Here is a 26,168-nt window from a genome sequence, read left to right on the forward strand (position 1 = left end):
CCTGCTGAAATCTGTGTTTCCAAATGCATGTCAAACAACACTTTTTATTTAGTAAGATAACAGCTATCCTTTCCTTTGTTTTTGCCTAATGAGTTGTTCAGCCCCTTAAATTTTTTTTCTTTCAGGGTATAAATCCCTTTGGGAAATTTACAGAATAGTATTTCAGGTATCAAATTTGAATTCTGTAAGGAAAAATATAGAGGGGGCCTTAATGAGATGAATTATGTCAAATGAAAGCAAGTAACCTACATTTAGTGCATTCTTGGGAAAATACAAAGAGACATGCATTATATTATTGTCTAAATTTAATGACTGAAAGTGCTATTGTTTAAGAACTTTGGGGATTCTATAAAAAATATTTTAAGTAAATTTTCCTTAAAAACTTTGCACTCTCACACATCTCCAAGGATTGAAATTCAAAGTTGATTTTAAAAAGGAGGAGGGCTTAAGACCTTAATGAAATTACTAGTTATTTAAGTTTGATTGAAGAAGGTTCCCCAGCTACACACCCTGCTGGTTGTAGAAACAGAGACCAGTCAGATCAGTATGTTGACAAGAAAGGGCAGGACTTTTCTTTAATTACCGGATCAGTAAGACGGTGAGTTCTGTTCAGTGACATAACTGAACATCTCAAGGCTGTGTCTATTTATCCCTTTACACTGTGCTGCCATAGACTTTAGAAGTGCTCTTACTAACATCATTTTGTTTGCTAGCACACTAGCCCTGAGATGCTGGTATTACTCTTTTCATCTCGGTGGTGAAGGGGAGCATGGCCAGGAGGGGCAGGTGCAGTGGTGCTGGGGGTAAGCTGGTGTCCCGCACCCGCCTTCCCGGGATGGAAACCCCTGGAACCTCCCTACCAGCCAGCATCCTTTCTGCTTCTCTAACCCCTCTCTCTGTATGGTGCTGCAGGATGTGCAGGCTGTGCGTCTGAGGAGAGGCTCTTTCACAAACTGTTTGCTCGTTATAACCAGTTCATCAGGCCCGTGGAAAACGTTTCCGACCCAGTCACTGTGCATTTTGAAGTGGCCATCACGCCGACGTGGTAAGCGCAGGGTGGGCACCACGAGGCCTCGGAGGCCCCAACTCTGAAGGGTCCAAGCAATTCCCACTCACTGCACTGGGTAAATAAAGGGATTTTTTAACACAAACAGAAAAAAATCTACAGAGTTCCGCCCTTCAAAGCCAGCCCGTTGGGAGGGATCCACTCTCCCCAGGGTTGCAGTCATTATTCTCCTTAAGGCGATGTTTTTCTGGAAATGCTCTCACAACCAGTTTATGAAACAAAGAAGCCAAGAGGCATTTGAAGGGGGAATACAAAGGGAGCTAACTTCATTGTGCACCTATTATGCACCAGTGTCCACACTTAGTGGCCGTCATCTGCATTTTACAGCTGGGGAGAGGAAATCTCAGATAAGAAACTTTCCCAATGTCATACAATTACAGATGGTGGCACTGGGGTTCAATCAGCACTGTTCAACCCCAAAGCTCATGCTCTTTTGACTCTGTATAAGAAGAATTGCTTTAAGTCTCCTTTGTTATAGAAGAAAGAGAAAATTCACCTTGTTTCACATAGGGTTCCATCCAGCCCTGAAAAACTGATGGGAATTTGGAGGTCTTAGTTTAATTTATTGCTACCCTGTTTAAGGGGCAAGGAGGACTAGAGTTCTTTCTTTTGAATAATCTTCACACCCTAGTTGCTGGGAGAGGAGGTGTGGGACCTGATACCCTAACAGAGGACAGGGTTCTGGGCTCCAAGGCATGGCAGGGCACAGGCTGGCCTGAGGCACTGGACCTGGACCAAATTCCAGGAATAGGCCGGCTCAGCACGTAAGGGGTAAGGGACGTCCTGAGCATCTCTGAGACAATGGTGCACAGACCGAGGGAGTAGCCCAGGCCCTGGACGGCGGCAGGGGGGGCCTCCTTCCTCTCAGCTTTGCCTGGGGAAACAGTGGTGGCTCCAGGTGCACCTGGGGGAAGACCTCAGTTATGGATATGAAGTCCGGGCTCACCATGTTTCTCCGGTCCATGCTTCCCAGTGGACTGGGCTGACCCTGACCTGATCCTCTAGCTTCTGGCCCAAGCTGGAAGTATGTATATGCTGATAAATACTGGTTTAAAAAAAAGTAAGCCAGATGTTTTATCTCACTTAGATGGGCCCACTAATTCCTTTAATAAACATTTATTTAGTACCTATTCTAATCCCGCCTCCCCTCTCCCCTCAAATAGCTTAGCACTGGTTACTGGTCTCCTACCAGGCTGGAAGCCACACTTGGTATGAATTGGGCTGTTATGAATGGAGAACTGGACTGAGTGACCCCTAAATTTGTGATACAGCATCACTTCAAATCCATGATCTATACACCCTTTCAGGACATTGTTCTGAAGATGGTGGGTGGAGGATTGCTGAATACAGATTTTGGTATTTGCATTTGGCTGCTATCAGAGATCGAAAAACACATACATGCTCTCTCAGCTTATATAAAACAAGTTTATTTCTTTCTTATGTAATAGAAATCTAAAGGTTAACAGCCCAGGTTAATACCAGGTGGCTTCGTGGTAGTGGTTGCATCACGGTGTTTGGTTGCCCAGGTTGTGCACTGCACAACTCCTGAGGATGTTAATCACATGAGCTATGATGCTAAAAGCATAAACTGTGACAGGGACCAAGGTTCCTTCTATCTTTCTATGTCACCATCCTTAGCATGTGATTTCTTCCCTCAGTGTTGCCTTGTGGTCCAGGATAACTGCTGATTTTCACTCATCATATTCACATTCTTGGAAAGAAGCAGGAGGAAGAGAGAAAGGGGCATATACCAGACATCTGTGACTTCCTTAAGGAGTTTTATTAGAAGTCCTACTGACAGATTCTGCTTCCTAGCTCATTGACCACCCCTAGCTGCAAGAGAGTCTTGAGAAATGTAGTTTTTTAACTGAAATTTTATTTATTGAAATAATCATAGATTCACTTGCAGTAAGAAATAATAGAGCCCTTGTCTACTTTCTTTGACCAATGGTAACAACTACTGTATCTTTCATTTCTAAAATTTTGTCATTTCAAGAAAGCTATACATAAATGGAATCACACAGTATGTAACCTTGTGGACTGGCTTTTCCACTCAGCATAATTCTTTAGAGATTCATCCAAGTTGTTGCTTGTATCAATAGTTCATTTCTTCTTTTTTTTTCTTCCAGTTTTACTGAGATATATTTGACATACAACACTGTATAAGTAAGGTGTGCAGCATAGTGATTTGACTTACATACATCATGCAGTGGTTGCCACAATAAGTTTGGTGAGTCATTTCTTCTTATTGTGAGTAGTATTCCATGGTATTGGTGGAGCACACTTTGATTGACCTTTCACTGGTTGAAGAACATTTGGGCTGATTCCAGTTTTGGTCTTTTACAAATAAAGCTGCTATGAACATTTGTGTACAGGTTTTTGGGTGAACATTAATCGTTATTTCTCTGGGATAAATGCCCAGGGGTGCAATTCCTGGGTCATGTGGTAGTTGTGTGTTAGTTTTAAAAGAAACTGCCAAAATGCTTTCCAGAATGGCTGTACCCTTTTACATTCCTACCGGCAATATGTGAGTGATCCAGTTTATCTACAGCTTTGCCAGTATTTGGTATTGTCACTGTTTTTTATTTGAGTTATATTAGGTATGAAACGATATCTCATTGTGGTTTTAATTTGCATTTCCCTAATGATTAATGATATGAAACCTCTTTTCATGTGCTTATCTGCAATCTGCATATCCTCTAAGGTGAAATGTTTGCTCATGTCCTTAAGCCCATTTTCCAGTTGGATTGTTTGTTTTTACTATTTAGTGTTGAGAGTTCTGGCTATATTCTAGATGCAAGTGCTTTGCCAGTTTTGTGGTTTGCAAATATTTTATCCCAGTTTGTAGCTTATCTTTTCTTCCTCTTCACATGGTCTTTCACATGAAGTTTTTAATTTTCATGCAGTCCAATTTATCAATTTTTCCTTTTATATGTTATGCTTTTGGCATCAAGCCTAGTAATTCTTTGCCTTATCCCAGATCCTATAGGTTTTCTCCTATGTTTTTCTAAAAGTTTTATTTATGTCTTATGTTTAAGACTATGATCCATTTTGAGTTAATTTTTATATAAGATATGAGACCTAGATTTTTGTTTTTTAGACCTGTGGGTGTCCAATTGCTCCTGCACTATTTGTTAAAAAGGCAATCCTTTTCCCACTGAATGGGTTTTGCACCTTTGCGAAAAATCAGTTGAACATGTTTGTGTGGGCCTATTTCTAGGTCCTCTATTCTGTTTCATTGATCAGTGTGACTATCCCTCCACCAACACTGCACTATCTTGATGACTGTAGCTGTAGAGTAAGACTTAATATTGGCTGGAGTGATTCCTGCCACTTTGTTCTTATTTGTCAAGATTGTCTTAGCTATTCTGAGGCCTATGCCTAGAATAAGCTGCCTATGTCCACAAAAAGCATTGCCCTGATTTTGATAGGAGCTGCATTAAACCTGCAGATCAGTTTGGGGAGAAGTGACATCTTTACTCTGTTGAGTCTTCTAGTCCATGAATGCAGGATGTTTCTCCATTTATTTAGCTCTTCTTCCTTCAGGATTTTGTAATTTTCAGTACACAGATCCCATACACGTATTGTTACATGTATACGTAAGTATTTTCTTTTATCTGGGAGTGACTGAAAATAATATTATGCTTTTTTTATTTTAAACCCTACATTTGTTTATTTATTTATTTTGGCTGCGTTGGGTGTTCGTTTCTGTGCAGGGCTCTCTCTAGTTGTGGCAAGCGGGGGCCACTCTTCATCGCGGTGTGCGGGTCTCTCACTATCGTGGCCTCTCTTGTTGCGGAGCACAGGCTCCAGACGCGCAGGCTCAGTAGTTGTGGCTCACGGGCCTAGTTGCTCCGCGGCATGTGGGATCTTCTCAGACCAGGGCTCGAACCTGTGTCCCCTGCTTTAGCAGGCAGATTCTCAACCTCTGTGCCACCAGGGAAGCCCTATTATGCTTTTAATTTTGGTTTCTCCATGCTCATTGTTAGTATATAGAATTTTAAGACTTTTGTATATTGATCTTGTATCCTAAGATCTTGCTGAACTCACTTAGTTTCAGCATTTTTATAGATTCCATGGGATTTTCTTTGTAGGCAACCTTATAATCTGCAAATAGAGATAGTTTTATTTCTTCCTTTCCAGTCTATGCCTTTCCCCCCTTTTTCTTGCTTCATTTCAGTGGCTAGAACTTCCAGTACTATGCTGAATAAGAGTGGTGACAACAGACATCCTTGTCCTGTTCCCAGTCTTAAGGAAAAAGCATTCAGTCTTTCACCATTTGGTATAAAGTTAGGTGTAGCTGTTTTGTAGATGCTCTTATCAAGTTGAGGAAATTTCCCTTTATTCCTAGTTTCACAGAGTTTTTAATCATGAATTGATGTTGAGTTTTGTCGAAAGCTTTTTCTCCATCAATTGATATGATCACATGGTTTTTCTTCTTTAGTTTGTTGATATGGTAAATTACATTGATTAATTTTCGAATGTTGAACCAGCCTTGCATCCCACTTAGTTACGGTGTATAACTTTTTATACATTGTTGGATTCAGTTTGCTAATATTTTGTTAATGATTTTTGCATCTAAGTTCATGAGAGATATTGATCTGTCATTTGCTTTTTTCATAATGTCTTTGTTTGGGTTTGTGTCAGGATAATATTAGCTTCACATAAAGGATTTGGAGTTGTTTCCTCCTATTCTATTTTCTGGAAGAGATTGTGGAAAGTTGGTATTGATTTTTCTTTACATATTTGGTAGAATTCTTCAGGGAAACTTACTGGGCCTGGAGATTTCTTTCCCAGGAGCTTTTTAATTATAAACTCAATTCTTAAATGGCTATAGGGTATTCAGACTGTCTATTTATATCACTTTTCAGATTCTTTTCCCTTGTTGTTTATTACAAAATATTAAGTATATTTCCCTGTGCTATACAGTAGGTCCTTGTTAGTTAGTTTGGTTTTTGAGGAATGGGCCCATTTCTTTTAAATTGCCAAATTTATGATAAAATTAAAGTTGCTCATGGTATTATCTAACTTTTTAATGGCTATAGGATCTGTAATGATAGCTCCTGTTTCATTCCTGATATTGGTGAATTGTGTCTTCTCTCTTTTTATTTTTGTCAGTCTTGCTAAAGGTTTATCAATTTTGTTGTTTTTACCCCAAAGAATCAGCTTTTTGTTTCATTGATATTCTTTATTGTTTTCCTTTTCAACTTTATTGATTTCTGTTTTACCTTTATTTTTCCTTCTTTGTAATTGCTTTGGGTTTATTTTGTGCTTGTTTTTCTAATTTCTTGAGGTAGAAACTTGTGTTATTGACTTGAGACTTTTTCTCATTTCTAATGTAAGCATTTAGCTATACATTTTCTTCTTAGCACTTTTTTTAGCTATGTCCCTCATATTTTGTTATATTGTATTTTTGTTCCCATTCAGCTCTATGTGTTTTAAAGAATTTCCTTTGAGACCTTCTCTTTGACCCATGGATTATCTAGAAGTTCAGTTTCCGTGGGTTTAGAGATTTTCCTGTTGTCTTTTGGTTATTGATTTCTAGTTTGATTCCATTATGGTCAGAAACACACTATGATTCCAATTCTTTTAAATTTGTTGAGGTTTGTTTTATGGCCTCTGATAAGGATATGCTCTGCGTTGGTTAATATTATACGCATGCTTGAAAAAATGTGTATTCTGGTGTTTTTGAGTGGAGTATCTATATATGTCAATTAAATTCTGCTGGTTGATCACGTTGTTCAGATTTTCCCAATTTTTGCTGATTCTGTTGAGTTTACTGAGTTCTATTGGTAGCTGAGAGAGGGATATTGAAGTCTCTAACTGTAATTGGGGATTTGTCTGTTTCTTCTTTCAGCTCTATCAGTTTTTGTTCCATATAATTTGAGACTCTGCTGTTTGGTGCATATATGGTCAGGGTCATTGTGTCTTCCTAGTGGATTGATCCTTCTTTCATTATGTAATGTCCCTCTTTGTCTTTAGTAACATTTTTCCTCTGCATCTGCTTTGTCCAGTATTAATATAGCAATTCTTATTGGTGTATTAGAGTCTACTTGTCCTCATGTGGGGAACCAGAAGTCCCTGTGGGCCATATTCATTGTTGTCACTGAGCCATGGTGAGGTCTGGGAGTGACTGTGATGCAGTACAGCCCAGATGCACAATTACCAACTCCCTTCTAGAAGACTATAGGCCGTCTGCTGCTGTTTGGGCCTCAGGCTTGGCCTTAGAGCACCAGAGAGCTCTACATGGAAGGGTGTTTGCTGCTGCATATAATGAACTTGGCCACAAAGTCTAATGAGTGGATGATCTTCAGAGTAAGTGTATTTCCACTGTCCCCCTCATGGGGCCAGGACAAAGCCCCTGCCCAGTGTTTTCGATGGCCTGGCATATCTGACATGACGAACACGAAGGCTTTCAAAATGTAACCCACCTGGCCTTTCTGATCTCAGTCTCTGAGTCTGTTGCTGCTGCTCCAGAATCTAGTCCATTTGAAATTGTAACTCCAATCCTTTAATTGAACCAGGTGTCAACTACTTTATTTTCCCAAGAAGAAGACACAGGGTGATGGTCCCAGGAACGTGGGGTTGTACTGTGGGTCTCTGGCCTCCTTCAGCTGGGCTGTCTGATAGCAGTTCCCATAACCATAGGTGCGGTTTGGCATTGGATGGAGAATGCGACTTTCCAGACCCGGTCCTGACCCATAAACTTGGCTGACACCTCTGAGAGTGTCCATCCACCATGAAGCAGGTCCACACCACATGGAGGTTCACCAGGCTGTGGAAGTATAGATGGGGAGACAGGAATACTGTCGGGATGATATTGCCAACTGATTTTAATTCTCAGAATACAACGTTCTAGTTCACAGTGTGCACTAGTTCTCTAAACAGTGTATTAGTGGACAGAGAGGAAGCAGTCATTGGAAGATGCTTATGACTGTTACCTCCGAGACATTTCTGGACTGCTAGAGCTAGTCCATTCCTGACTGGCAGCCAATGGATTTATTGACATGGCCCCTGCTTAAATCTGCTGGTCACAAGGTATGAGCAGAAGACACTGTCCTTAGACTTGGGTAATTGTAAAGTCATGGATAAGTAATAGTCCATTTCTTTGCTTGCCCTGACCAATAGAAAACCATGAATGTAACTCCTTTTGTTGACCTTTTAAAACCCTGGGGCTTATCATGACTTGACACAAATCCCTTTGAAGGAGAAAGCTGGTGAGGTCTCCAGGTAGCGTTTTCTGGGGGGCATGGAGAACTGCAGAGCAGCAAACCAGAGTGGGCTGGTGTCCAGCCCTGGCCACAGCTTCCTCAACCAGTGTGAGGTGTTTACTCTCGAAGGTGCTCATGTGTCTGGGGAAACAAGGTTGGTAAGTTTTGGGAACCCACTGCCGGCCACTGGGTGACCATCAATAGCCTCCAAGTGTTGCGCTGTGAGACTGCTGAAGGTTCTGGATGTGTCTTCAGTAGCTGCTCCACTGAGAGGTGGTAGCTGATTAGGAACACATTATATTTGGCATGTCATACTGGAACGCTTTTATTCAAGAGACCCAGGACTCTTTGCAGGTCATTTAGGTACCTGCTTAAACCACCTCCTCAGACAAACCTTCCTGGATCATCCTGTCTAAAAGAGACGTGTGGGGCTTCCCTGGTGGCGCAGTGGTTGAGAATCTGCCTGCCAATGCAGGGGACACGGGTTCGAGCCCTGGTCTGGGAAGATCCCACATGCCGCGGAGCAACTGGGCCCGTGAGCCACAACTACTGAGCCTGCGCGTCTGGAGCCTGTGCTCTGCAACAAGAGAGGCCGCGACAGTGAGAGTCCCGCGCACCGCGATGAAGAGTGGCCCCCACTTGCCACAACTAGAGAAAGCCCTCGCACAGAAACGAAGACCCAACACAGCCAAAAATAAATAAATAAATAAATTTATAAAAAAATAAATAAATAAAATAAAAAAAAATAAAAGAGACGTGTGTACGTGTGTGTGCAGACACACACACCACTCAATCCCTCTTTATTTTTTTTCATGGGACTTATCACTATTTTACATTATACCATGTATCTATTATTGATTTTCTGTCTCCCCAGCTAATAGCTTAGGCACATGTAGGTAGGGATATTTTCCATTCTGATTACTTCTGTAGCCCCAGCATTTATAGAGCGCATAGTAGGTACTCAATAAATACTTGTTAATGAATGAAGCAATCGGCAGCTGTTTGGGTGGGAGCAGTGCTCTGGGGAGTGGCAGGTTCCAGCTGGAGAACTCCATGGTGAGCTGAGGCTGACACCTTGAGGGGCAGTGGGGCTCAGGACTCAGGACCTAGAGGGTGCTGGGGCACAGCTGTGGAAGAAGATGGCAAAAGCGATGATACCCATCGCCATCTGCAGGACTTCCCCTCCCTCCCTCCCACTCTCTCTTCTCTCCCTTCTTTCCTTTTATGGGATCAGAAATCTTTACGGGCTGCAGTGGTCAGAAAGGCTTCACAGAAGTGGGACTTCAATCAGATTTGAAAGACAGTCATAATGCCACATTTCAAAGTCAACAGGGTTGGGGCCAGTGTGGAAATATTGTATTTTTGGCCTTTTATAAATTGCCTTTTCAGTCTGCTTTTTTTCCCTCCTTTAGCATGAATAACTCAGATTGGCTATTTTTAGTTGTAATATTTGCTCTAAGATTCACTTCTATTAGCAAATACATTTGAGGCTAAAAAATATTGTTTCTTCTTCCCAGGATGAAGTAAACCAGATCATGGAAACCAATCTGTGGCTACGTCACGTATGTGTCTATGTCACACGTTCTTCTCTTGGAATTGTGTCACACTTGTGTGTCAGTTTAACAACGTCCAATGGATAAAATCTACTAACATTCCCTCTTTGTATCTCCAGCTTATGACAGAGCATAAAATATTAACTAGCTCCAAAGCCCAAAGTTCAATCCGGTAACGGCTGGCTGGGTTCAAGCTTCATGCTGCAGAACTTAGTGACAGAGTTCTCTCTGACTCTGCTTCGGTGGTTTCTGCTCTCAAGTCTGCTATTTTTGTCTGAATCTCGAGCTCCAGAGCCAGATTCTTGCCCACTCTTTGATCCTGCTCTGGGTTAGATTCCCACCGTCTGGTTTTATCAGTCATACCATCTTGTTCTTCCTTCCTGTCTCAATGTTTTATGCAGATTTTGTAACAAACCCATCATCATACACTTGAATTATCTTTTTAATACTAGAAATGGATTGCTACTAGAGATTGAGCATAGTCCATGGAATATGGAAGCTGAGCCTGTACACTTGGCTAGCTAATTAATAATCAATAGATACTTATCTAATATCTATATTTGCCCAAAATCAGCTCAGCTACCTTGTTTCCCATGGATTTCATCTTCCAACTTTGGGTAGGAAACCAACTCTTTAAATAAGAAATTTTTCAAAAAGTTGTTGAACCAACATAGAATTAACATTGGAAGAAAATCAAGAATTTTTTTTTTAATAGTGTTTATTTATTTTTACTTGTTGACAGTTTGCTTTATTTATTTATTTATTTATGGCTGTGTTGGGTCTTCGTTTCTGTGCGAGGGCTTTCTCTAGTTGTGGCAAGCGGGGGCCACTCTTCATCGCAGTGCGCCGGCCTCTTACTATCACCGCCTCTCTTGTTGCGGAGCACAGGCTCCAGATGCACAGGCTCAGTAATCGTGGCTCACAGGCCCAGTTGCTCTGCGGCATGTGGGATCTTCCAAGACCAGGGCTCGAACCCGTGTCCCCTGCATTGGCAGGCAGATTCTCAACCACTGCGCCACCAGGGAAGCCCAAGAATTTTTAAAAACTGACTTCTATTCCCTTTAGATGTGGAACGATTATAAATTGCGCTGGGACCCAGTGGAATACGATGGCATTGAGACTCTCCGTGTTCCTGCGGAGAAGATCTGGAAGCCTGGCATTGTTCTCTACAACAAGTATGGGCATCTGACAGCCAGTCTCTTTCCAAAGTTGCCTTTGCTACAGGCTGACCCAAAGCACAAGGGGTGTCACTAATGGTGTCTGATTTACTTTGCAGTGCTGTCGGCAACTTCCAAGTCAAAGGCAAGACAAAAGCTCTTCTTAAATACGATGGCATGATAACCTGGACTCCACCAGCTATTTTTAAGAGTTCCTGTCCTATGGATATCACTTTTTTCCCTTTTGATCATCAAAATTGCTCCCTGAAATTTGGTTCCTGGACCTATGACAAAGCTGAAATCGATCTTCTAATCATTGGCTCTAGAGTGGACATGGATGAATTTTGGGAAAACAGTGAATGGGAAATTGTTGATGCTTCTGGCTACAAGCATGACATAAAATACAACTGTTGTGAAGAGATATACACAGACATAACCTATTCTTTTTACATTAGAAGATTGCCGATGTTTGTGTAAAACATTAATCTGATCATCCCCTGTCTCTTTGTTTCGTTTCTAACTGTGCTGATTTTCTACCTTCCTTCTGACTGTGGTGAAAAAGTGACGCTTTGCATTTCAGTTCTGCTTTCCCTGACAGTGTTTTTGCTGGTGATCACAGAAACCATCCCATCTACGTCTCTCGTGATCCCCTTGGTGGGCAAGTATCTGCTGTTCACCATGATCTTCGTCACCTTGTCCATCGTGGTGACGGTGTTTGTGTTGAACACCCACTATCGCACCCTGACCACACACACCATGCCCACGTGGGTGAAGGCAGTCTTCCTCCGGCTGTTACCCCAGATCCTGATGATGAGGAGGCCTCTGGACAAGAGGAAGGGGACAAGATATGACAAAAACCCTGAAGGCTCCTCTGGTAGGCCAGCCAAAGGCAAGTTTGACTGTCGCAGAGAGCCCAAACTTCTTAAAGAATGCTGCCACTGTCGTAAGTCCAGTGAGATCGCCACCAGCAAGAGACGATTAAATCATCAGCCTTTACAACGGACGACTGAAAATTTGGAGCCCTCACCTGAAGTCGAAGATGTAATTGATAGTGTTCAATTCATAGCAGAAAACAGGAAGAACCAAAATGAAACAAAGGAGGTAAATGTATGGCTCTTCTAGCCTGTTCACCCGCAGCAGGCCTGGGGGCCCTGCATAGGCATGTCAGATCTTCAATGTGAGTTCTGTCTGCAAGACGGTCAGGGAGTGGTGCCCTAAGAGCCAGCCCTGTGATGATGCGGTTATGGGTGAACTGCCCTGGGGAGGGGGTGGGGTAAGGTGTAGCCTCAGAGCAAATCTCTGCCTCCAGAAATGTCAACTCAAGTAAAATCTGGTTAAAATAAACACTCAGGGCAACCTTGGTTTGTTAAACTGAGAGCCCCTGCGTAAGGAAGGGTGGGAGAGGGAAAAGCCGGCTGAGGGGCAGGAGGAAAGCCTGCAGGGTTGGTCACAGTCTGGGAGCCTGGGAGGAAGGTGGCGTGAGCCTCCGGCAGCTCCAATCCCACTTACTCCACTTGACTGGGATCCAGGTGCTGACTGAATGAACCTCAGGGTTATTTTTAGCATCAACACAGTCTGCTTCTGCCGCCCAGAGTCTAACTATAGCAGCTCGGACCTCCCCATCCTCCAGAGAGAGAGAGCTCAAGAACTTTATGCCAATGTTCCATACCATCAGGATGACTAGCCGGGGGCCTCTGAAAACTCCCGCCGCCAGGGGTCTGACCTGATGGCAGTAGCCATCATCCTTATCTCCTAATGAAAGGACATTGCAGGCCTGAAGTCCACCCATTGGTGCTGAGGCGGACACGGGCTGCATGTCACACAGGTCATGGAGGGGGTGCATTAGGGCCAGGTGAGCCTAGGACCCCCCTCTGTGGTGACACCTTCGTCAAACTAGGGCACAGTTGCTGCTGACTTGATCACCACCAGGTAGGGCTCTTGGAGGTCGGGAACAGGAAGGACATGAGAGATGTAACGAACTCTCCCTGACCAGTGGGATCCTGAGTTCTAGAGGGCCACCTATTCCTGATGGGGACATCGCACATCCTACACCCGCCTCAAACCCATTTCCCAGACTTGCCAAGGAGTCAGACTGTCCCGTGGTGTCCATGACAAGAGTGGATGAGAACTGTCACCTGCCCTATCAGTAAACGAAGGACGTTGCACCCATCAAGCCATCAACCACTGCAGTCACCCCCAACTGTGCACCCTGAGGGGATTCAGGGTGGAGGAAAGAAGGATGCTGGCCCTAGATAGCTAAGTTGCATATCAAAGGAATGATTTCCATGAACCCAGGCTCTTGCCTCTTCTAATACATAGAAAAGCGCTAAATTCCTTAACTTGAGATGTCTGGTTTTCTTTAATTAACAGTAATTTTTTTTAAACGTTTTTTAAATTGAAGTATAGCTGATTTACAATGTTGTACTAATTTCTGCTGGACAGCAAAGTGACTCAGTTATACACATATAGACATTCTTTTGGTATTCTTTTCCATTGTGGTTTACCTCAGGAGATTGGATGGGGGGAACCAGGATATGTAGGAGGTTTTGCAACAAAAACCAGGTGGTCAGAACATCAAAGGATTACTGTTGCAGTCAAATGCAACACAATGCTCTACAACTAATCTTTCGATGTTCCGGCTACCTGGTCTTTGGTGCAAAACCTCCTCTATGCCCTGACTTTTTTTCCCCTTATCTCTTCAGGGCAGTCCCTCAGAGCGATCTGAGAGGCTGCCTCCCGGGCTTGAATTCCTCAGAAAATCCACTGAATAAAACATAATTCTCAACTGTTAGGTTATGCAGTTTTTTTCAGTCAACACAAAAGTGGAGCTCTCCGAGCAGCTCTTTCTGGGGTGCTGCCTGCAGTCAGGAGAGGTCCTGTGTGCCCACATAAGCCTGCTCACTCTGCAGCCCGCTGTCCAAGGACTGATGGAGCGCATGCACTCACCCTCTGCAGACAAACGGAAGTTCTCTGTGTGCTACAGAGGAGACACGGGTTAACCACAATCACAGGGATATTTGCTTTAAAATTGCCAGGAAATCTGTGAAAAGGAAGCAGCTTATTTATGAGACAAAGCTTATCTCCCATGGTTTTGATTTTTTTTACAGTTGCTTGACTTTTGTCTTTCAGGTAGAGGACGACTGGAAATACGTGGCCACGGTGGTGGACAGGGTGTTCCTGTGGGTGTTTATAATCATCTGCGTGTTTGGAACTGCAGGGCTGTTTCTCCAGCCACTCCTGGGGAACACAGGACATTCGTAAGATGGATTTTCCCTTTATCTTCAGAAACTTACAAGACACTGTGTTTGTTCCATGTTTCCCCCACCACAAGGAAAGGGATAGAAAGCTTTGCACCAAGTCCCCATCTAGATGGAAAAAGAGGACTTTATTGCCAACCAGGAGCCTGGATGCCCTCCCTTGGGGCACAGAGGAGTACTTTATGATCCCAGTGTCTGGGATCTGACACTGGAGCCCAGAGCTGGCAGCACCTGCAGGCTTCTCTTGTCTGTACGCGTTTGGCTTCCGGAGACATGACCGACCCACAGAACATCAAACCGTGGAATCAAAGTCAAGCCACGCTAAGAGGTTCTTTTGCTTCTCCAGTTTATGGGCTTCTCAGTATAATGACACCTGCCAGACATGAAACTCTGGACCTTGGACACGCTGACCTCTGCAGCACCTGTGATCTTGTGTATGCTTGCTTTCTCCTGCACATCTCTGTGATATAGAGCACACAGTGCAGCATTATTTGATAGATTATTTAGTAAAAAAGTAACAGCAGGTAGTCAGTCTAACCAACAGGCTGTATTTACTCCCCTTTGAAAAAATCTTATTGAAGTCTAGTTGATGTACAATGTTGTGTTATTTTCTGCTGTACAGCCAAGTGACTCAGTTATACATATATATGCATTCTTTTTCATATTCTTTCCATTGTGGTTTATCACAGGATACTGAATATAGTTCCCTGTGCCACACAGTAGGACCTTGTTGTTTATCCATCCTATATATACTAGTTTGCATCTGCTAACCCCAAACTCCCAGTCTTTCCCTCCCCCACCCCCCATATTTAATTATCATTCATCTGGCAAGAGACTTGAGTGGTGACATTGCCATAGTCACAGAAATAGGTTCTGTCCATGCACTTGGAGCTTTGTAGGAAAAGTCATAAACACAGAGATCTCCAGGACCAGGTATCACGTGGGGAATGTAACCAGAGCAACGAAAATAAAGCATGACGTGGTCTGGCCAGACAGACCTGAAGCAACCTTTGCCGTGGGTCCAAAAGGTGTCTCTTCTCATCAGCAGTTTCCATTTGCTCTTTGTAACTGAGACTGAAAATAAGTGTTTCTTCTGTAGGCAATGGTGATCTTGTACCTTTTAGAGCAATTCCTTTTCTGAGAGGGAGAACCTTGGGTATTCTGTTTTATTCAACCCTCGTTTACTATCTTCTTATTTTTTGTATACACTTATTATAACACTTTTAAAGATGCATTTTAAAGTAGAAAAAAAAATCTACCCTAACACAGGAACTAATTTCACTTTGCCTTTTCCATTTAGTCCTTGTCTAAATGCACACATAATTTGACTACTCAGTTTTACCTTTCGGTTTTGTATTTTGCTATTTTCTCAATATCATGTCAGCAGCATTTCTCCGAGATGTTACACAGTCTTGAAGTGTAATTTTTGTGGTTGCATCACCTCCATTGTGTTGATATCCTACAACTTCTATTACTGATACTGACCAAGGTTCTTGACCTTCCCTTAATCAATAGAAATTGATAAGAGGCCAGACAAGAAACTCAGGCAAGGCTTTATTGGGGCTCCTGAGGCCACAGGAGCAAAAGGAATGAAAACAAGTAACAGCTTGCCTTGCTCACTCACCGAGGGGTGCCACCTAGTTCCTTACATGGGGTGAGGGTAGGGGTGTGTCCAGGGGTTGGGCAGGAAGGGGGGCTTAGGTGGTCTGCCCGCCCCTTAGGTGGTGTTGGGAGCAGGGGGAGTGCTTTTGCTCCCAACTCATCGGAAGTAGCAGTTGGGTTTTTTTTGGTCTTTTTGTATCTTGTTGTCCATAATTTGCCCCAACTGCACATATACGCAGTTATTTTTACTCCCTTGTAGTTTCTTTGTATTTTTTTGCTCAAGGAGATGTTTGTCCAGGTGCAAGCCCTGCAGCAAAGGGTGCCAGGTCCCAGATCCCAACCTGTCTCATTACCATGTGCTAATTCGTCCTTATCTACCTCATCCTGGAGCTTAAGGCCAGTTGTAGTACCCCAGGCACAAGTTACTCTGTTTTGAAGTATTTTTACTCTCTTCATGTCATGTGACTGTAGCACCTCTAATTTATCTGTCTTTACAGAGGGTTGCTTGTTTCTTGATACTTTTTTTTTCTGTTAAGCCAAATCACTATCTCAAGTCATTGTTTAAAAAGTTTTCATGGTGGTAAATACACATAACAAAATGTACCATTGTAACCCTTTTTAAGTGTACGGTTCAGTGGTATTAAGTATATTCGCATTGTTGTACAATCATCAGCACCATCCATCCCCGGAACTCTTTTCATCTTGCAAAACTGAAACTCGGAACCCATTAAGCAATAACTTTTTAATTTTTTTGAGGAACTGTCACACTGTTTCCCACCACAGCTGCAACATTTTACTTCTCACTAACAGCGAGCAGGGGCTTCATCTTCTCCACACCCTCATCAACACGTGTTAGTTTTTTGATGGTAGCCATCCTAATGGGTGTAAGATAATATCTTGTGGTTTTGATTTGCTTTTCCCTAACGATGAGTGACGGTGAGCATCTTTTCATGTACTTATTGGCCACTTGTATATCTTCTTTGGAGAAATGTGTATTCAAGTCCTTTGCCCTTTTTAAGATTGGGTTATTTGTTTTCTTGTTGTTGAGTTGTAGGTGTTCTATATATACTGGACATTAACCCCTTATCAGATATAAAAATAAGACTTTTAAGAACTGCAGAACAGGAAGATGAGAGGAAAGTGCTCCCAGCCAGGGGCAGGAAGCCAGGATCCTGACTTCTAAGCATATTCTTCTGTGCATGAACGGACATCAGCCTTCCCAGCCCAGCTTTCCTGAAGTTGCTTGGTGATCCTCAGGGGCAGTGACAAACTAACAACATATATTTTAAAGAAATAAGCATTTGAATAAAAGGGGCATCACAGCATGGAGATGTCTTTGTGTATCAGGTCAGTAGAATCAATGACTTTGAGAGATGGAACGGAACTCATAGATTATGTAGTGCAACTCTTTTTTTATTTTGTTTTTATTTTATTTTATTTTTATTTTTTTTGCGGTACGCGGGCCTCTCACTGTTGTGGCCTCTCCCATTGCGGAGCACAGGCTCCGGACGCGCAGGCTCAGCGGCCATGGCTCACGGGCCCAGCCGCTCCACGGCATATGGGATCTTCCCGGGCCGGGGCACGAACCCATGTCCCCTGCATCGGCAGGCGGACTCTCAACCACTGCGCCCCCAGGGAAGCCCGCAACTCTTTTTTTAATCTCAAGAGGTAGAGTGGCTTGCCCATGATCATGTATCTAACAAATTCAACTCTGAAACCCACGTCTCCTGACGTTTAAACCATTTCTCTGCCCCTGGATGATTTAGTCTCTCTCATGAGATGGGAATCGAAAAAGACAGAAAATCAACTGATTTGGCCCATCTCCTCCCTTCCCATCCCCATGTGCTCCCAAAGGCCAGGGAAAGCACCTTTCACTGTCAGTAATCAGAAGGAAAAAAGCTTCTAAATGTAAACCAGGTTAGAGAGATGAAGCAGCAAATGCTCTCTTAGTTTTGGAAGGTCAGGACTATTAGTGTCAAAGTTTATTTTAGCCAGGGTAGGGGATACAAATAACTTTTGTGGGCTATATGTGAGTCTTCAGAACGAGATCAGTCATTGCTGAGTTGAACTGCAGACATTCTTGGGAATATAAGTCCCAGGTCAGAGTGGAAGCATTTTTCTCCCTCACTGCCCCAGCTTTCCTGCTTCCCTTGGCTGAGGCAGCAGAGCGGGGACAGAGGAGAAAAGCTGGATGTTAGCAGATGCGGAAGCGTAAAGAGACTGACCAAAGAGGGGCCCATCATGCAGGGTCTGCTCGCTGCAGAGAGGCTGATTTGCCCCCCACTGGGCCCCGGGCCCTTGCCATCATGCTGAATGTGGGCTTGGGTGCTTGATCTTCTGATTTTTCAAGATACACTGAAAATCCAGCTTTTTATACAGAATCTCCTAGTTTTAAAACGTGGCAACTAAATTAAGAAGCGAAAATAAAGTCTTGGTGTCAGCTAAACAAAAAATCCTGCCTGCAGGGCTGTGAGTTGGCAGCTTTTGGCTAAACAAACCAGGGCTTGATCCGTTCTGTCTGGCAAGGTCAGGCAGGAGGGGCAGAATCAGGGGCAGGGAAGTACTGGGGTCGGGGAGGGGGGGCGTGGAGGAGGTGGATCCCGGGACCACGGAGCTCCATCTGAGGGCCTAGAGAGGTCTACATGGGCTGTCCCACTGGCCCCAACCTGCCCTGAGGCCTACGGTGTGCCTCTTGGGTGTAGTGAGGGCACAGAGAGATAAGAACAGGGACATCTCCCCTCGCCCATCCCCACTTTTGACTTGGGAACTATCATCTGAACTCTTTAGCAGTAGCATCAGTTTTCAGCCAGAGCTGCTATTGTACCCCTTACACACACACACACACACACACACACACACACACACACACACAGAGTTTCCAGCTGGTGTTTGGAAACGTCTAAAAGGGTATTTTGGGTTGTCACAGTGTGAGGGGCAGGTCAGTGTAGAATTGTCCCAAACAAGATAGCCATAACTCCCAAAGGAAAGTCTGACCCTCTCAAGGGTGGTCAGTTTGGAGCACAGGCCTGTGAAGACCCACACTCTGTGGGCTTGTTGAGGGCAGCCACACACCACACCCAGCACACACCACACTCACCACGCACTCCACACCCTCTACACACACCATACACCACACACATTACACACACACACCGCACACACCAGGCCCACCACCCATGCCACACGTATCACACCCACCCCACACCTCACACATTGCACCCTCACTGGGTCTTTGGTGCAGGAGCACCCATCCTCCTGCAGAAACGGTAAGGCTCCTTGCCCACTGTATTTTCCCCTGAGGATAGAGTGTTGCAGGTGGAGAGGACCTCCATCTGTAAACATGGATGTTGGTAGTGCTTTCCACACAGGGCTGTTTGGAAGATTGCCTGAGTCAACCTTCACAATGTGTACTCTTCCTTTCAACCTCCCTGTGGATATTGCACTCTTCTGGCCTGGTGGAGATCACCCCTGAGTGTTCAGGGGCACGTCTAATCCTGCAGCAGGCCAGGCTGCTCTGCCCTACCGCCGCTATTCTGCCTGCCCGGAGGGGTGTGACAACGCACACCAGTGGTATGAAATACTGCTGCTCTCGGCTAGTTTGCCTAAAACTAAGATTGTCTATGAACCAAAGAAATAACGTTACTTTTATTTTCACTACTATTTTATTGACATACTGAACAGAAAGTCTTAATACAAAGAAGGAGTATATGTCAGGTTAAACATAAATGGTAGTCACCATGGCTATTAAGTAAACAAATTCACATTAATACATAATTGTAGGTGCTTCCAAGAAAGAATTATGACACAACCAAAAAAATCCAACCCAGCATAAAGATATTACTCTTTGGAAACTACAGTGTTCTAATGTAGCTGGTTAGAGACCATTTTTAAAAGGAACAAGGTCACAGGTAAGAGTCTCTGTAACTTTGCTGTGTGTTATGGCCACAGGCTACACTTCTAAAGTTACCAGTGGATTAAGGTGGACAGATCACCTTAATCCAGGGATTAGTTTTAAGACTAATGATGAGATAGCCCGATAGCATGTCCCCTTGTATGGTAAATAGAAACTACACACCACCATCTACGATGTATTCTGTCAACAAAATTGAACTAGATTACAGTTGTAACTTCCAATTTACAGGAAATACAGGACAAAGGGGACAAGTTAAATGACACCAGAAGCAAGTAACAAGACAACCTAAAAATGAGACACTCTTCGGGAAAACTGATCTCCTTCTTTCAACAAGTTAGTGACAAGAAAGAAATTAAAATAGATTTAAGAGGCGTAGCACTATGGATTGAATCCGACTTTAGACAAGCTATCTCTTAATTTAGGCTATTCTTGAGATAGTTGGGGAAACTTGAATATGGAGTTATTGATTCTTCTAAGTGTGATCATAGTATTTTAGAATTCTTTTAATGTAAGAAAATGGTTCTTTAAGGGGCATACTGAAAATTACACGTGCACACACACTGAGTTGGAAATATTGGGTGAAACTGAGCAAGAATACAAATTTGTCCTCATTTTAGACAAATAACCCAACCCAAACTTTGCGATACTGGTTTGATTAATGAACAAATATGATTTAAGCCTTGACCACGTACTCAACTCTCTTAGAGGCTGTTGGGGATGTAATGGTGGATATGCTACAGTATAGCCGAGGAAATAAAATTCACAGAACAAAGCAACAGAGAACAATTATGTTCTAAACTACATATATATCAGAGACTGAAAACACCACAGGCTCTCAGAGACGAGGGCTCCGAGGGGGCTGCGTGTTCCGTGAGGACTTCATGAGGAGGGGGGTGTGAGCAGGGAGCTGAAGGGTGAGAACAATTGAGGGCAGCTCTCTGTGTGTCCTCACCTGTGTGTGCCCACATCTGTGTGTTCCACATCTGTGTGTGTGCCCGCATGTGCGTCCTGCGCGCTCACATGTGGGATGCAAAGTTGTATGGGTCTTCCAACATCCACTGGTTGGAGTTAGCTGGAACATTTTGCCCGCAGATTTGTCTTGATAAACATTTGAATGTAAAATTGCTTTGCTTTAAAGTTAGGTTTTGTAGTTACTCCTTGGGGTTATCCTGCTATATAAATGTTTACCCTTTCCCACACTTGAGACCGTTATCCCCTCCTAGTCTAGCTGGGACAAGGCTTAAGCTTTGTGCACACATAGAAATGCTTGACCTTTGCTGTATTTGTGTCTGGTCAGAAAGAGGCTTGACGTGGAAAGTGTTTCACGTGGCATTTTTCATAATTTAACACTGAATTCAACTGGAAATGCATCTTTCCAAGATTAGTACTGCCATTTACCCAGCAAACTAATGAGCTAAACAAAGTTAAGTAATGAGTTAAGTCAACAGTGTTCTCAATAAAAGGAAGAACAGTGATGTGCCCTTAGAGTCCATAATCCCGTCAGGGATTTAAGGCAGGGAATCCTTGATTTTCATCACAGTGTAGTCCAGCAAATCCTGTCCTAAAGCATCAATAAAGCAGATTATGTTTTCCCAAAGGAACAAAATTACAATAAGTTGTGTGGTTTAAAATTGTGGAAGTTCCAGTATTTAATCTCTAAAGTATAGAATTTGGGGGCAGGAGAGGTCTTCAAAGGCATAACCTCTGGAGTCATAACCTCTCGTTATTAACCAGGAAACTAAAGCCCAGAGAGGACAAGTGACTCACCGAAGACCCCACAGTTCACACAGCTAGGTAATGGCTGGCCTAGAACCCAAGAGTCCTAGTGCCCTGGTTTCTGCTTTGCCATGTTGCCTTGCTTTAAAAATTCAGCAAAATATGCAGAAAAGTAATGACTATGTGGACCATACGAGGAGCCCCATTGTTCCATAATGTGAGCACATAGCACATAAAAATACAATTCTATAGAACAAAATTTGGTATCTATTGAAAACAAATACATTGACCACATTAAATATTATTTAAACACCTAAAATATATGAATATGATTTCTTTTCTTTTCTTTTCTTTTCTTTGAATTTAGAATTTCTTTTGAGGGTGATTTGAATGGGATAAATTTAAAAAACAGTCCAGGGTATTTGAAAAAATTCTATCATTTCTGTTCACTATGGTTCTGTGCTTCATTATAAGAATAGAGCAGATCTGGGTACTTTGTAGGAAAGGAAGCTGCACAAGACAGGAGGGTAATTCGAGGAAGCATTTCCAGGAGGAGGGGTCAAGGGCACAGGGAAGGAGAGACAGGTATGAAGGAGAAGGGCTGGTTGGTGCGAACAGGATGGCGATCTGCCTGGAAGAAGGAAGGGCAGTTTGGAGACTTCAGCAAAGGTCCAGGAGACTGAAACAGCCAGGCATGAAGAGCCCCACGAGAGTGGATGTGGTCCTCCTGCCATGTCTGACAACACACGTGGATCATTACCTTCAAGACACGCCTCACTTTTTTTTGGCCAATAAATTCTCAATTGTATTCCCAACAGAATCATCTTTCTAGTCCCCACCCATGTCCAGCACCTACCAGGCTGCAAAGTCAAGATCATTCAGTCCTTAAAATAGACCTCCCTCTTCTCATGGTGTGATCCCACTCTGGGTGATTTTTCAGTGTCCATTTGCCATCGACAATTGAACATGTCTATAGGGGTTGGGATTTAGAAAAAAGGTTTAGTATAAGTGACTGGCTGATGTGTTTCCTTCTTATTATTGTTATTTTTTGTCTTCCAAATCCTACTGATATTTCAGAAGAAAGGTGAAACGAAAACGAATCCGTAGGAGTACTGGAAAGTTGGCTGAGGTATCTTCATAGACTGGATCGGTGGGGATGGCTGAAATATGTAGGACAGATGAGATCAGATTTATGGAAAAACCTAACAGAGCAGTGGAATTTGTGGTCCCATGCAGGAGAGTTGGGACCACCAAAGAAATTATTTTTTTCTAGCAAACCCCACAATAACCCTAAGATTCTATGTGGGGAGATGAGTGAAGGGTGGAGGACCAGCTGCTGTGGTTCTCCACCCTCACAGTGGCTTCTGCAGTCTGTCCCCACTGATGTGGTCATTCTGACACGTGGAGAACTAGAGTGGGTACCAGATCAGAGAATTAGGGCAGTGCCCGAGATCACTTACAGCTACCGTGAAGGAAGGGGTGTCCCGTGAAGGAAGGGTGTGAACTACATGCACACCCTAGAGATATGCTTGCTCGGACACGACAGTAAAGGAAAGTGACTGAAGCTAGGTTTCTTGTAATTAGAAATGGTTTTCTCTGTCAGGAGAGTAAACAATATCAAAACTCACCAAACATTTGAATAAAATGACCACAAAAAGCATCAAAAATCAGCAGAAGAATTAACCGCTACAGAAAAATTGTTATTGCAGACAGTAGAAGAAGGCTTTTTTTTTAAAAGACTTTTTTTTTTTTTTTTTGGCCGCGTTGGGTCTTCATTGCTGCACGTGGGCTTTCTCTAGTTGCGGTGATGGAGGCTACGCTTTGTTGCGGTGTGCGGGCTTCTCATTGCGGTGGCTTCTCTTGTTGCAGAGCACGGGCTTCATGTGCACGGGCTTCAGTAGTTGCAGCACTCGGGCTCAGTAGTTGTGGCTCGTGGGCTCAGTAGTTGTGGCACACGGGCTTAGTTGCTCTGTGGCACGTGGGATCTTCCTGGACCAGGGCTCGAACCTGTGTCAGCTGCATTGGCAGGCAGACTCTTAACCACTGTGCCACCAGGGAAGTCCTTAGAAGAAGACTTTAAAGCAACTATTCCCCTAATATATATTCCAGAGGGTATGACATCCAAAAAGAAGAATCAGAGTTGTTGGAAATCAAATACATGATTTATCCACAGACAAACCAATCCCCCACCTGGGTAGGTGGGCTGAATAGAAGACTAAACAATAACTGAAAAGCAAATTAGTCAGCTGTAACATCAAACTGACAATGGAAAGAGTTAAAGAAATAAGAAGTATGAGAGAAAAGTTAATAAGTTAATAAATATGGAAGACATCTAGGAATACAAAAAACCTTCTGTCAGAAATTTCAAAAAGAAAGGGGAGGGGCTTCCCTGGTGGTGCAGTGGCTGAGAGTCTGCCTGCCCATGCAAGGGGACACGGGTTCGTGCCCCGGTCCGGGAAGATCCCACATGCTGCAGAGTGGCTGGGCCCGTGAGCCATGGCCGCTGAGCTTGCGCGTCTGGAGCCTGTGCTCCACAACGGGAGAGGCCACAACAGTGAGAGGCCGGGGGACTGCAAAAAAAAAAAAAAAAAAAAAAAAAAAGAAAGGGGAGGAAGAATGGAAGACAGGAAATAATGAAAGAAGACAAGAAAATTTGCATGAGTTGAAGAAAGACATTAGTCACCTCGTGCCAAGACAAGGAGAGAGAGTAAGTCTTACACTTAGACACATACAGCATACAGGTGACATTTCTAAAGTCCAAAGATGAAGAGAGAAGCTTAAGCTTAAGAAGCTTAAGGAAAAAACAGGAATCTGTAGCAATGAGAATAAGAATCGTCCCTCACCATAGTTCTCATCTATAACGGGGGATATTGTAGAATAATGTCTTCAAAGTTCTGAGGGAAAATGATTGTGAACTCAGAATTCCAGGCCCATCCAACCTATTCTGTGAGGGCAGAATGAACTACAATTGCAGAAATGCAGGGATTCAGAAAGGTTACCACATTCAAAACTTTCTAAAAGAATGGCTTAGAGATGGATTCCTCTGAAATAATGAAATGCATCAGCAAAAGAGAAAAACAGGATTTTTAAAAATTGGAAAATTTAGGGTTAAAAGAAATGGTAGGGCTTCCCTGGTGGCACAGTGGTTGAGAGTCCACCTGCCGATGCAGGGGACACGGGTTTGTGCCCCACTCCGGGAGGATCCCACATGCCGCGGAGCGGCTGAGCCCGTGAGCCATGGCCGCTGAGCCTGTGCTCTGCAACGGGAGAGGCCACACAGTGAGAGGCCTGCGTACCACAAAAAAAAGAAAAAACTGGTAAACCAAGAAATGAATAAAACGATTAATTGTTTAGAATATGGTTGTAGACAAAAGTATTGTCAAGACATTATTCAGAAGAAAGAGACACATAATATAAAAATTAATAATCTGGAGCTAAATTCTGGATGATTTAGAGAAAACATAAAAGGTGATAAAGAAAGAGGGGAAGTGAAAGTGATTTAGCATCCTGTTTTGTTTAGAGGGTAGTGGGACAGGTGTTAATTCTCAACACTGGTAAAAGAAGTTTGTATGTGTTTATTAATAAATCGGTAGAAAAGGGTGCATACCTTTCACATCATTAGGGAAGAAGAAGGAACAGACAAATTCAGGCAAGGCTGAAAAGGAGCAAAATAAGAAAGAACAAGAAAACATTACACAGAAAACACAAACAGAATGGCATAAATAAGGCTAAACATATTGGTGGTAACAATTTATGTGAAAAAGTTAAATACTTAAATTGGGTTTTTAAAAGTCCCAGCTGCAAGAGTTTATAAGAAACATGCCTCACACAAAATAATCCAGAGAAGGCTTGGATTTAGAACTGGGAAAGGAGAACAATTATTTCAAGCTAAAATCCAGGATTTGGCATCATCGAGAGAGAAGACTGTCAGCCTCTCCCCATGAGTCTCAGAGAGGGAGTCGGGGTGGGTGGGGGAATGAGGTGCTCCCAGAGGGCAGGGAGACACATGCAAACAGAATGGGAAGAGTCTTGGTGATGGTTTCTTTGGATCTGACACCAAAAGCAAAGGCAGTAAAAGCACAATAAACAAGTGGGGCTACATCAAACTAAAAAACGACTGCACAGCAAAGGAAACCATCAGCATGAAAAGGTAACCTATAGAATGGGAGAAAATATTTGCAAACCATATATTCGCTAAGAGGTTTCTCTTCAAAATATGCAAGGAACTCAGACAACTCTAGTAGCAAAAAACCAAATAACTCAGTTAAAAAATGGGCAAAGGATCTGAATAGATATGTTTCCAAGGAAGACAATCAAGTGGCCAGCAGGTAGATGAAAAGGTGCTCAACACCAGGGGATGCAAATCAAAACCACAATGAGGTATCACCTCATGCTTATTAGGATGGTTGTCATAGAAAAGACAAGAGATAACAAGTACTGATGAAGGTGTGGAGGAAGGGACCCCTTGTGCACTGCTGGTGGGAATGGAAATTGGTGCGGCTACTATGGAAATCAGTATGGATCAAGAAATGAAAACTAGAACTACCATACGATCCAGCAATGCCACTTCTGGAAACGAAATAGTTCTCTTGACGAGATATCTGTATCCCTATGTTCACTGCAGCATTATTTACAATACCCAAGACACGGAAACAACTTAAGCGTCTGTCGATAGATAAATGGATAAAGAAAA

General features: G+C 43.2%; 1 protein-coding gene across 1 annotated transcript in view; it reads left to right on the forward strand.

The window, feature by feature from the left end:
* The window catches only part of CHRNA6 (cholinergic receptor nicotinic alpha 6 subunit), a 15,130-nt gene extending 882 nt beyond the window's left edge, over positions 1 to 14,248 (forward strand). Inside the window, 6 exon segments of the mRNA XM_007472372.1 lie at positions 913 to 1,036; positions 2,909 to 2,924; positions 9,795 to 9,839; positions 10,896 to 11,005; positions 11,107 to 12,088; positions 14,117 to 14,248. Coding sequence (XP_007472434.1) covers positions 913 to 1,036; positions 2,909 to 2,924; positions 9,795 to 9,839; positions 10,896 to 11,005; positions 11,107 to 12,088; positions 14,117 to 14,248 — 1,409 coding nt within the window.
* The last annotated feature ends 11,920 nt before the right edge of the window (positions 14,249 to 26,168 follow it).

Source organism: Lipotes vexillifer, unplaced genomic scaffold (genome assembly GCF_000442215.2).
Source record: "Lipotes vexillifer unplaced genomic scaffold, Lipotes_vexillifer_v1.1 scaffold414, whole genome shotgun sequence".
Classification (NCBI taxonomy): Eukaryota; Metazoa; Chordata; class Mammalia; order Artiodactyla; family Lipotidae; genus Lipotes; species Lipotes vexillifer.